The sequence below is a fragment of the Callithrix jacchus genome, chromosome 5 (genome assembly GCF_049354715.1).
Source record: "Callithrix jacchus isolate 240 chromosome 5, calJac240_pri, whole genome shotgun sequence".
Lineage (NCBI taxonomy): Eukaryota > Metazoa > Chordata > Mammalia > Primates > Cebidae > Callithrix > Callithrix jacchus.
In genome coordinates this window covers 72,566,658-72,578,684 of record NC_133506.1, presented here as the reverse complement: position 1 = coordinate 72,578,684, position 12,027 = coordinate 72,566,658, and the positions used below count along the sequence as shown (strand labels likewise).

At 41.2% G+C, this 12,027-nt stretch overlaps 1 protein-coding gene across 21 annotated transcripts in view; it reads right to left on the bottom strand.

Moving 5' to 3' along the window:
• The window catches only part of LOC128928139 (inactive serine/threonine-protein kinase TEX14-like), a 113,408-nt gene that overhangs the window by 4,528 nt on the left and 96,853 nt on the right, over positions 1-12,027 (bottom strand). For 18 of the 21 annotated variants that reach the window (XM_078372792.1, XM_078372791.1, XM_078372794.1 and 15 more), the window contains 7 exons: positions 10,669-10,768; positions 9,174-9,248; positions 7,984-8,061; positions 7,103-7,202; positions 3,758-3,850; positions 1,676-1,785; positions 53-104 (listed from right to left, as the gene is read on the bottom strand). In XM_078372792.1, the coding sequence (XP_078228918.1) occupies positions 53-104; positions 1,676-1,785; positions 3,758-3,850; positions 7,103-7,202; positions 7,984-8,061; positions 9,174-9,248; positions 10,669-10,768 (608 nt within the window). Of the gene's footprint in view, positions 1-52; positions 105-1,675; positions 1,786-3,757; positions 3,851-7,102; positions 7,203-7,983; positions 8,062-9,173; positions 9,249-10,668; positions 10,769-12,027 lie in introns of those variants that run through there. The other 3 variants (XM_078372787.1, XM_078372800.1, XM_078372803.1) reach the window with 3 other exon arrangements.

Genomic DNA, 12,027 nt, shown 5'->3' with positions numbered 1-12,027 from the left:
TGTCGTCTATAAACAGTGAGTTTTGATCTGCAAACATCTGGTATCTCATTACCTGGATGGTTCGGACCAATCTAGTCGCTTCCAAAAACAGGGTTTTAGCTCATCTTGATGAAATATAAGAGGAAGGAAAAAAAAACCACATGATTAATTTCTAGGTCAAAGGGTGCCAGTATCATATTAGTGCTCCTCTAATTTAGGGTAGACTGTTTTACCTACAATGGTTGTTCTATTCTGCCAGATAAGACTATTTCTAAAAACACAGTTAATGGGCTTCCCCTCCTAATATTCTACAGTTTTCTGCTGCAGCAATGGACACTAATGACACTAATTCACCAAGTTCCTGTATCATCTTCTCAGTTAAATCAATACTGTTAATAGCTAAATGCCTACACAATCTGGACCCTGTGCAGTCAGGGTTCTCAAGGAAACTGAATGTACTCATGGCTGGTTCAAAGAAAGATCCTTAATGAAGTGACTACATACAGAGGTTTAGTTAAAGTTAAGGGAACAAACAAGGAATGTCAAGACATCCAGTGATTAGCAACAGTGGGAAGACTAAGTCTGAAGGAACTGAGTGTTGGAGATGAGAGGTTAGTTACTAGAGCCTAATAAGAGCTGGAATTGGAAAGAATGTGCTGCCTATAGAAGCCACACTTGTGGAGAAACACCACTTCTACCAGGCACAAGGTGCTAAAGTAAGCAGGAAGGCAAAGTAATACCCCAACTTCTCTCTAGCCCCATCATCTTCTGCTAGGGCCTATTGCTGGCTAACAGGAAGCCCAGGACATGCAGTCCACTCAGGCCAGCATTCTGGGGCACAAAGCAGGGCAGAGATGGGGAGAATGAGAAGGAAATCAGAAAGGGATAAAAGGAATACCAGATGACCTGAAAGAGTTAATATCTCTTAATTCCCTGAGTAGGAAGAACTTAAATATAGGAGAGTATCATTGTAAAGGGCATATCAGAAGCCTTCAAGCTCTATCAAAATAGCTTTAAAATTAATTTATAATTTTCACATTACTTGTAGACTCCATTTAAATTTCATAAAATATTATTTCTTATTGGATTTTGCAGCAATAGATTTAGATTTGTGAGCTAAATTTAAAACTCTTTTGAAGATGTTGGACAATTAGAAGCAAAACATCTCTCCAGACAATGTGCAAGATAATGATGATGAGACTGGGCAAAAGCTTGCTTTAGAAATAGAATTGGAATCCCAGAACTTTGGGAGGCCGAGGCGGGTGGATCACGAGGTCAAGAGATCGAGACCATCCTGGCCAACATGGTGAAACCCTGTCTCTACCAAAAATACAAAAAATAGCCGGGCATGGTGGCATGTGCCTTTGGTCCCAGCTACTCGGGAGGCTGAGGCGGAAGAATCGCTTGAATCCAGGAGGCGGAGGTTGCAGTGAGCGCAGATTGTGCCACTGCACTCCAGCCTGGTGACAGAGCAAGACTCAGTCTCAAAAAAAAAAAAGAAAAAATGTTATTACTGTTTTTGTGATAAAGCTATGATTGGAAATTAACAGAAAACCTAGGCTGAACTGCAGGGAAAGATAAATTATCAAAGGTAAGAGGATTATGTATAACATCTGGGGAACATTTCTAAATAACTTTGGTGCACATCAAAGCCCAAGGACTACAGACTACATTAGAAACACTCATTAATTCATACCTTCTTCAGAAGTCCCTGAAACACTCTCTGATTTCCTTCTCTCTGGTGTGATACTATCTTCCCTTTTTCTCTTCTCTTCACCAACTTCTTGATCTTTGGTATTTGTCTCCCTTTAACAACAATGATTTAGGGAATGAAAACATATGCATTAACAGCCAAGGAAACAGGACTGTATTCAAAAAAAAAAAAAAACCATGATAACTAGCACTAACAAAAGTGTTCTCTGTGGGTCAGGTATTGGTTTAAGAGCTATAATTTATTTTAGCTTATTTAATTCTCATAACTATATAAGGTACTTACCATTGCCATCCCCATTAAGCAATGAGGAAACAGGTATAGAGAAGTTAAATTACACACTTAATAATTCCTAGAGCTGGAAGCTGACTTCAGACTCAGTCCGGCTTAGACTCTACTTTCAACCACTATGCTACGTCGCCTCAAAGTAAAAAAAAAAAAGGCATTTTACTTATGTTTTGATTGGTGTCCTTTTCAAAACCACCGTGTATTTTATCATCTTATCTTCATTTCCCAAAACTCTCTTCTAAGTGAAATACGTAAGTAATTTAAGTATCTCACAATTTAAGACCATGTTTGTCAAACTACTAAGCAGAAACCATCTCCCCAACCCAGCTGGAAGCTCCTTATAGACAGAGCCATCTTATCCCTCTTTGTGGTACCTCCAACCCCTAGCACAGTGCTTTGCATACTGTCATTGCTTGGTGGATGCTGGTTGAACCAAAATAACACTGTTTAGGGATTCTTCTGTTTTCATTTGATGCAGAGTCCAAACAAAATATGTAAAATGAAAGAGAAAATAAAACCAGCTAGAGTGAAAAGGGGTTTTTCCCCTCTTAATATTTTCTCACTAATAGAATCACAGGCTCAAGAACTGGAGGAAGCCTTTGGGTTATCTTCTGCCCCTGTTCAAATGCCCAAGACAGGCATTTGGAGTTTCACCATGTTGGCCAGGCTGGTCTTGAACTCCTGACCTCAAATGATCTGCCTGAGCATCAGTAACCATTGCTAAAGTAAGTGTAAAGGCAGCTGTTTCCCTTTATCAGATAGCTGTAGCTATTAGGTTTGTGCTTTACTGAATAAAAATCTGTTACTCTGCACTTTCTAGTCTCTAGTCAGTCTTCTGGGGCAGAAAAGTAAGCTGACTCTCTTTGCTTCACAATCTTTCAGGAATCTGAGGGCAGCTATCAAATTCTCCTCTCCATCTGTTCTTCTCACACTGAGCTTCTCAGCTCCTTCAGCTGTTCTCATGACATGGTTTCCAGACCTCTGAATGTTCTGTGGCCACACTCTTGTGTTTGTTAATATCTCTTTTAAAATGTGACACCCAGAAAGGAGCCTCACGTGTGTCCTAGGAGTCCTCTAAACAATACATTCCCATCATCTGGACAGTACATTTCTATATATCCAGCATCAATGCTGCATTGACCTTTTCAGCACTTCATCAAACTGAGGCCTCACAAAGTCAATGCCCATGTCTTCCTCAGGAAGAATTTCTTGACTTCTCATCATGTCTTAAGATGCATGGCTCAGTGCTGGGCATACAAAAATAAGACATATGTCTTGCCCTCAACGAAACTATAGTGAGCAGGAGCTTCTGATGACTTTTCCAGTTAGGCCAGGTCTCATACATTCTGTAATTTTGAATCTTTGACCTTTATCTTTTATAGAATCTAACATTTCCATCTGTCAAGATGATTTTGAATCCTCAGTCTATCACTCATCACATCAGCATTCATTCCTTGATTTGTGTTGTCTAAAAATTTGATAAGCATGCCTTTTCTGATTTAATTCAAATGGCTGATGAAAATGTCAAAGGTAGCAGGGCCAAGATACAGCAAACTTAGAAGCCTCTGTCTATACTGATAAGAATCTGCTAATCAATATCTTGAGTACTGCGGGTGGTCAGAGGAAGAGGGGCAAATGTGAGTGCAGACAGATGGAGTCAGGGCTAGTTTATCTAAATCAATGTAATGCCATCACCAGGCATTCATTCTCTGAGAAGTCTAAAACCTAACCCCACTTCCTGAAAAAGAAGAAAAGGATCCCCTCTTGGGGAACAATAACCTTTCAGATCCCTTGGGAAGGTCTTGTAGCTCCATGCTCTCCTCAGGTGACTGCAGCCATCTTTCCAGGTCCTCATCCAGAGTAGAGTGAGCTCTGTCCAAGGACAAGTGAAAAGAATGAAGACAACAGTCATTTCCTATCTTCCTCGACAAAGATGCCTAACACTTTACAGTGGAAAGGGACCTTATAACCTGTGCTTTCACTATGCATATGAAAAACAAGAGAGCTCAGTAAGATTGTGTCTGGAGTCATAAAGATTACTTAGATCTGATTGAAATATGCACTGGCCAGGCGTAGTGGCTCACATCTGTAATCCCAGAACTTTGGGAGGTTGAGGTGGGCAGATTACTTGAGGTCAGGAGCTCAAGAACACCCTGGCCAACACGGTGAAACCCCAGTTCTACTACAAATACAAATATCAGCCAGGCATGGATGTGTGCACCTGTAATCCCAGCTACTTGGGAGGCTGAGACAGGAGAATGGCTTGAACCTAGGAGTTGGCAGCTGCAGTGAGCCGAGATTGCACCACTATATTCCAGCATGGGTGACAAAGCGAGACTCTGTCTCAAATTTAAAAAAAAAAAAATGCACTGAAATAGTCCTTCAATCCCTTGACAAAAAGCCTCAGTGCCTATTCAAGTTCACTGCTTCCCCAAATCTGATGCTAGACTCTGTCTCAATTCTAGGTCACTGAGTCAGTTTTCTACCTGAGGCTGGACCTATACATGCTTTCCTACACGTTTTTCCAAGAAAAAACTAGAAGATTCAGGGTAGAGTATTTTAAGGCCTGAAATTCCCACCCATCTGAAAAAATATCTTCCACTCTGGCTTGGTGCCTGGATTGACCATTCACGGCATTGAGATGACCGAGCATCTGCGGAGCATCTATCTGTGGTCAGCACTGCTGGCCCTTTTGCAAAAGGAAGATACAACAATAAGAGTAGCTAACTTTTGATCAAGTTAAAAGAATTTAATTTTTTTTTTTTTTTTTTTTGAGATGGAGTCTTGCTCTGTCACCCAGGCTGGAGTACAGTGGTGCCATCTCAGCTCAATGCAACCTCCACCTCCTGGGTTCAAGCAATTCTCCCACCTCGGCCTCCTGAGTAGCTAGGCCTACAGGTGTGTGCTACCATGCCTAATTTTTAAAAAATATTTTTGGCAGAGATGGGTTTTGCCATGTTGGCCAGGCTGGCCTCAAACTCCTGACTTCAAGTGATCCACCCACCTCAGCCTCCCAAAGTGCTGGGATTACAGATATGAGCCACTACGCTCGAACCCTGTAATCTCAATTTTGGGAGGCTAAAGTGGGCGAATCACTTGAGCTCAGGAGTTTGAGGTCAGCCTGGGCAACATGGTGAAACCTCATCTCTACAAAACAATACAAAAATTAGCTAGGAATGGTAGCACAAGCCTGTAGACCTAGCTACTTGGCGGCTGAGGCAGGAGGATCACTTGAGCCCAGGAGGTCAAGGCTGCAGTGAGCAGTGTTCATTCCCCAGTGCACTCCAGCCTGGGCAACAATGTGAGACTCTGTCTCAAAAAATAAAAAAAGAAGTCTGGGCACAGTGGCTCATGCCTATAATCCCAGCACTTTGGGAGGCCAAGGCAGGTGGATCACAAGGTCAGGAGTCCAAAACCAGCCTGGCCAATATGGTGAAACCCCGTCTCTACTAAAAATATAAAAATAACTGAGTGTGGTGATACATGCCTGTAATCCCAGCTACTGGGGAGGCTGAGGCAGGAGAATGGCTTGAACCTGGGAGATGGAGGTTGCAGTGAGCCGAGATCACACCATTACACTCTGCCTGGGCAACAATAGCAAAACTCCACCTCAAAAAAAAAAAGGGCAAAGAGCCAGGCATGGTGGCTTGCACCTATAGTCCCAGCTACTTGAATGGAAGGGGCAGGAAGATCACTTGAGCCTAGGACTTCAAGTTCAGCTAGACAACATAGAGCCCATCTCTACTGTACACACACACACACACACACACACACTGGGCAAAGAACTCAGACATTTCTCCAAAGAAAATACATAAATGGCCAACAAGCATATGAAAAGATGTTCAACATCACTAATCATTAGGGAAGGGCTAATCAAAACTACAGTGAGGCACCACCTCATACTCATTAGTATGGTTACTTTTTAAAAAAAAAAGCTTCCACCCCGACAAAATGAGAGAAAATAACAAGTGTTGGAAAGAACATGGAGAAACTGAAACGCTTGTGCACTGTTGGTGGGACTGTAAAATGGGGCAGCTGCTATGGAAATAGTGTGGCAGCTCCTCAAAAAATTAAAAATAGAATTACCATATAATCCAGCACTACCATTTCTGGGTATATACCCAAAAGAATTGAAAGCAGGATCTCAAAGAGATATGTGTACACTCATGTTCACAGCAAAATTCTTCACCATAAGAAAAGGTGGAAGCAACATAAATGTCCATCAACAGATGAATGGATAAATGAAACATGGTATATAGTATTATTCAGTCTTAAAAAGGAAGGAAACACTGACACATGCTACAGCATGGATGAACTTTGAGGACATTATGCTAAGTTAAAATAAGCCAGTCACAAAATGAAAAATACTGTATGATTTCACTTATGTAAAGTATCAACAGTAGTCAAACTCATAGAAACAAAAAGTAAAATAGTGGTTGCCAGGGTCTGGGAAGAAAAGAAAATGGGGAGTTGGGTGCTTTGTTTGTTTCTTTATTTGGAGGCAGAGTTTTGCTCTTGTTGCCCAGGCTGGAGTGCAATGGCACGATCTCAGCTCACTGCAACCTCCACCACCCCTGGTTCAAGTGATTCTCTTGCCTCAGTCTACTGAGTAGCTGCGATTACAGCCAAGTGCCACCATGCCTGGCTAATTTTGTATTTTTGGTAAAGATGGGGTTTCTCCATGTTGGTCAGGCTGGTCTTGAACTCCCAACCTCAGGTGATCCACCCACCTTGGTCTCCCAAAGTGCTGGGATTACAGGTGTGAGCCATGGCACCCAACCGAAAATGGGGAGTTTTTAAATGGTTATAGAGTTTCAGTTTTGCAAGATGAAAAGGTTTGGGACATTAGTTACACAACAATGTGAATATACTTATTAATGTTATTGGACTGTACACTTAAAAATGGTTAAGACGATAAATCTTGTTATATATATTTTATCACAAACATTTTTTAAAGCAAAAAAAGCAGCCCTTTTTAAAAAGGTAATCCTTTAGGAATAGGGGCTGTTAGGTACTATGGAAAAAGACCACTTTTTTCATTTCTTATTTGTCAATATTAAAAAAAACTAATATAAACTAATGCAATTTTTAAAATCCTTTCAAAAATCCAGCTTTTACTGTTACCTGTCTGTGTCCTCTCCTAGATCTTCAGCTTCTTTGGACCAAGGCATACTACTATCTTCTTTTTTACTGTCAGTTTCTTGTTCTTCTAAGTGCCTTTGATCTAAAAACAGTTGAAAGAATTAACTTTATTAGAACAAAAAAAAATTTTTTGAGAAAAGTTGCCTTAAAATAGAGTGCAAAAATTAATGCCAATCAGTGGTCCCTGAAGTATGCAACGCATTAGCTCCTCTCTTCCCATGAAAGCAGGGGGCCAGGTGGCAGTCTGCAGGCCACCTGTATTTGCAGCAGCTGTTTCTGGGGTCTTGGGAGATTTTTCAGTACCAGGTGAAGCGACAGGAAACCTGGCTTGTGCCAATGCTCAAAGGGGACAGAGGAGGCAGAAGAAAGAAAGGGCACATAAAAGAGGAGGCAAGCAACCATGAAAACAAATTGCACACATTTACTTTGGGGACCATCTTGTGCTCACTTGTTAGAAGTTTCTAAGTTGGAGCTCCAAGAAAGGAATTTGGGTGGGGAAGAGATGTATCCTTTAATGTATGCCAAGCATTTTACTTATGCTATCTCATTCCATCCTGCCAGCAGTCCTATAAAGGGAAGAGGACTAACATTTGCTAATATTTGAAAATGTTAATACTTGTACATGGCTCTGTACATGGAGCTAATACGTACGTCATGAGATAGAAATTATTATCCCCATTTTACAGATTAAGAGGAGTAAGGCTCAGAAACAGTAAAACAGCTTGTCATACAAATAACTATAAAGTCAGAATTGAGGTGGAGTTGTGCCTGACCTCAAGGTCACACTTCCCTATATGTAGCACTGTGTTGCCAAGAACAGCATTACAAGAACATGATGAAAAGGATGTAGGTAGTTCACTTACCATTTGCAGTGATTCCTGCATCACTTTCTGTGTTCTCATGCAACACTGTGGATGAGCTCTGCTGCTGCTTTAAGAGCTCTGTCACAACACAAAAGCCAAAAGAAACTTATTTCCTCCTTTGGATGTCCTGCTGTTCTCTAGAGCAGTGGTTCTTGAAGGGTGATCCTTAGACTAGCCGCATTAACATAAGCTGGGAACTTGCTGGAAATGTAAATTCTCGGGCCTCATATCAGACCTGCTTAATCGGAAACTCTGGGGGTCTAGCAATGTGTGTTTTAACTAGCCCTTCAGGTGATTCTGATGCCTGATAAAATTTGAGAACCACTGCTTTAGGGCATTCCAGGTTTGAAAGGAATTCTTCAAGTATGACAAAATCCCACACAACACTCAAAATAGAAATGATGATGATCATACATAACACTTGCAGAACCCTAGGAGTCAGGTTCTGTTTCTAAGCACTTGCATACATTAATTCAAGATTAATGTTCACAATTAATCTTCACAACAACCTTCTGATGAGATGCATTTTCCGAAGGTGAGGGGCTGATTGGCCAGGCTGTCAAGAAAAGAGCAGTCGGATCTTTCCTAGTGAAACAGAGCACCTGCCCCCCAGTGTTTCCATAACCATGTAACATTTACTTTAAGCATCAGACCAGCTGTACAGGGTCAGTCAATCAGCTGCATATAAAATTTGTTTAGTACTGCTCAGTCTCTGCCTGCAAATTCTAGTCTTACTAGGTTTTGTGCCACTGACTTCCCTGTTCTTAGGAAGGGGATTTATTCACAATTCCAATACCTTTAATACCTACAGCTAATGGCAAAACTGAAAGTACAGGTGTCTTGGCCTGGGCAGCTGGACCTCAGGCCTCCAAGGAATGGCTGGTTTGTTCTGAAAGGAGATAAGAACTTCTTTCATAAAAGAAATTCATTATAATAAACCACTTATATGTTATTTCCTCTTAGATTCATCAACGTAAGTCCTTTGAGTAACAAAATGACAACTGATACAAGCCAATCATCCCGGTCAGGCTGTGGCTCATTTTATTGGAAAACTGCCCCTTCCTATATTCAACCAGGCCTTCATGGGGCCTTTTATACTAGTGTTCGTACTTGAGACAAAGACACCATATTGTGGTCAGTGATGAAACTAACAGGGCCAAGAAATATATTCTGTATTGAACATCTCTTACCAATTTCATCAAGTAGCTCCTGAGACGGTGGTGGCAGTTCATCAATGTGATGCTGTGAGACGGCTTCTACTAGTTCTTAAAAAAGATAAACAGGAAAATGACTTAACACCTTCCTGGACATGAACTGAATTTTCCTAGGCTATCAAATAGACTTGACTGAGGATTTCTCTCAATGATGAAACAAAACAAGGAGAAAGAAAGCCTCTTATGTAACAGTCCCAGTAGAGAACTCCTAACATGTGAATGGCCTTTACTACCCTCTTTTACACCAATCCCTTTCCTTTCCTACATCAGCCCTTACGCCAATAGTGCTTGATCTATGCCCCTCCCTTCCTAAGGATTTTGAAGGAGGTAAGTTACAAATTCTTACTAAGTGGCTCAGTCTCGACCAGGGCTGCTGGAGGAATACAGAGGTTCTGGGACAACCAAAATGAACAAAAGCACAAAGTAGAAGGCCTTTAACTAAATATTATCAGGCCAGGGGATTTAGGGGCAACCATACTTTGGGTCTCGCCCCAAGTGCTTAATTATAACATTAACCAAAATACCTCAGCATAATTCACAGCTTCCTATCCTATCCCCTGAGGGAAATTCCAAGAGTTATACCAAAGACAGAAGACATTTAAGTAATAAAGGTAGTATGCCTTAAGATTGCTAATATTCTCAGATCTTGCGATTTGGAAACTGTCTTCTAAGAGTCTATCCTAAGGAAAGGATCAGAGGTACAGATAAAAATTTATGTACAAAGAGCAAACATTCAAAAACGATATAAATCTTAAACATAAGAAAATGGTTAGCTGGGCATGGTGGCTCATGCCTGTAAATCCAGCACTTTGGGAGGGCAAGGTGGGTGGATCACCTGAGGTTGGGAGATTGAGACCAGCCTGACCAACAGGAAGAAACCCACCACCATCTCTACCAAAGATACAAAATTAGCTGGGTGTGGTGGCACATGCCTGTAATCCCAGCTACTCAGGAGGCTGAGGCAGGAGAATCGCTTGAACCCAGGAGGTAGAGTTTGCAGTGAACTGAGATTGAGCCATTGCACTCCAGCCTGGGCAACAAAAGTGAAACTCTGTCTCAAAGAAAAAAGAAAAGAAAATGGTTAAGCAATATGAAGAATAGACTATTACATAGCTACTACATATATTTATGAATAATTTTTGATGACAAGGGAAAAGCCTCAAAATATATCAAGGGAATAAAGCAGTCCAGAACTGATATACAATATGATCTCACTATGCTAAAATGTATTATGATATATTTATAAAAATATAAAAAAGATATGTAAAAAATAGTACGTGAGGTTAAAAAAGTGTGGTCACTTTCTTTTTTAAACTTTTATTTATTCTCCAAGGTTTCTACAATAAGTGAACTTTACTTTTTAATCAAGGGGAAAACAGCATTTCTGTCCGAACCTAACATGGCATCAAAGATTGACAAGCATCAATTCAAGCCTCCTTAAACTTCTATTTTGATATTAAACACAGGGTACCTTTAGACAGGCTCCTTCTCTGGGTAGCATAAGGTAGTGATGTGTCACATACCTTAGCAAGGCTGGGGGATCCAGACCCAGTAAATGAAGACAATCTTTTCTATAAGTAAGAGATAAACATGGTAACTGTCATGTGTGTTGAGCTAAACACACATATGCAGCTCAGTCATTTCCAATTGTTTTGTAAGTCACGAAAAACTCATTCACATGCCCCCTCCTCTGGGAAGCCTTCTTTTTTTTTTTTGATATAGAGTCTCACTCTGTTACCCAGGCTGGAGTGCAGTGGCACAATCTAGGCTCACTGCAACCTCCACCTCCCGGATTCATGCAATTCTCCAAGTAGTTGGGATTATAGGCATGCACCACCACTCCCAGCTAAAATTTTTTTTTTTTTTTTTTTTTTTGTAATTTTAGTAGAGACGGGGTTTTACCATGTTGGGCAGGCTTGTCTTGAACTCCTGACCTCAAATGATCCACTTCAGCCTCCCAAAGTGCTGGGATTACAGATGTGAGCCACTGCATCTGGCCTGGGAAGCTTCTTTTCCCTAACTGCCTCCTCAGCACTCAGTACTTACCGCTGTGTTACATCAGGCCTGTCTTTTTCACTAGGCAGTGGGCTCCTATGAGGCAGGGATTATGTCTTTCTTATTCACACTTGGATGCCTCAAAGAGGGCCTGACATGGTGCCTGGCATTTAGAATTTGCCCAATTAACAGTTTGTTAAATGAACACATACTTTATTTACCTACTTCAGAGTGAGACCTTTTTTTTTGAGCCAAATGCCAAAAAAGTTGGCAATCAATTTTTCATAAAAAAAGGAACTTGTACTTTTCTTCTCTTTTTCTTTTTTTGAGACAGGGTCTCACTCTGTCACCCAAGCTGGAGTGCAGTGGTACAATCACAGTTCACTGCAGCCTTGACTCCTGGGCTCAAGTAATCCTCCCACCTCAGCCTCCCCGGTATCTGGGACTACAGACACATGCCACCATGTCCCGGCTAATTTTCTGTGTCTTTTATAGAGATGGGGTTTCGTCATGCTGCCCAGGCTGGTCTTGAACTCCTGAAATCAAGTTATCTGCCTGCCTCAACCTCCCAAAATCCTGGGATTACAGGCATGAGCCCCCATGCCTGCCCAGAACTTGTAGTTTTCCTGCAGAGACTACACATATGAGAGAGGGAGAGAAAAAGGAAAATAAAAAAAAAGAAGCAGTAGTAAAAGAGGAGGAGAAGAAGGCAGTATACAATTAAGTGTTTTTCCTGCAGGTTATTTGTTCAGAAGTTCAGGGAACAGTACAGAGCAATCAAAACTCTCAGGGAAGTAACCAGGGGAAGCTTCAAGGAGGAAGCAAAACTTAAGCC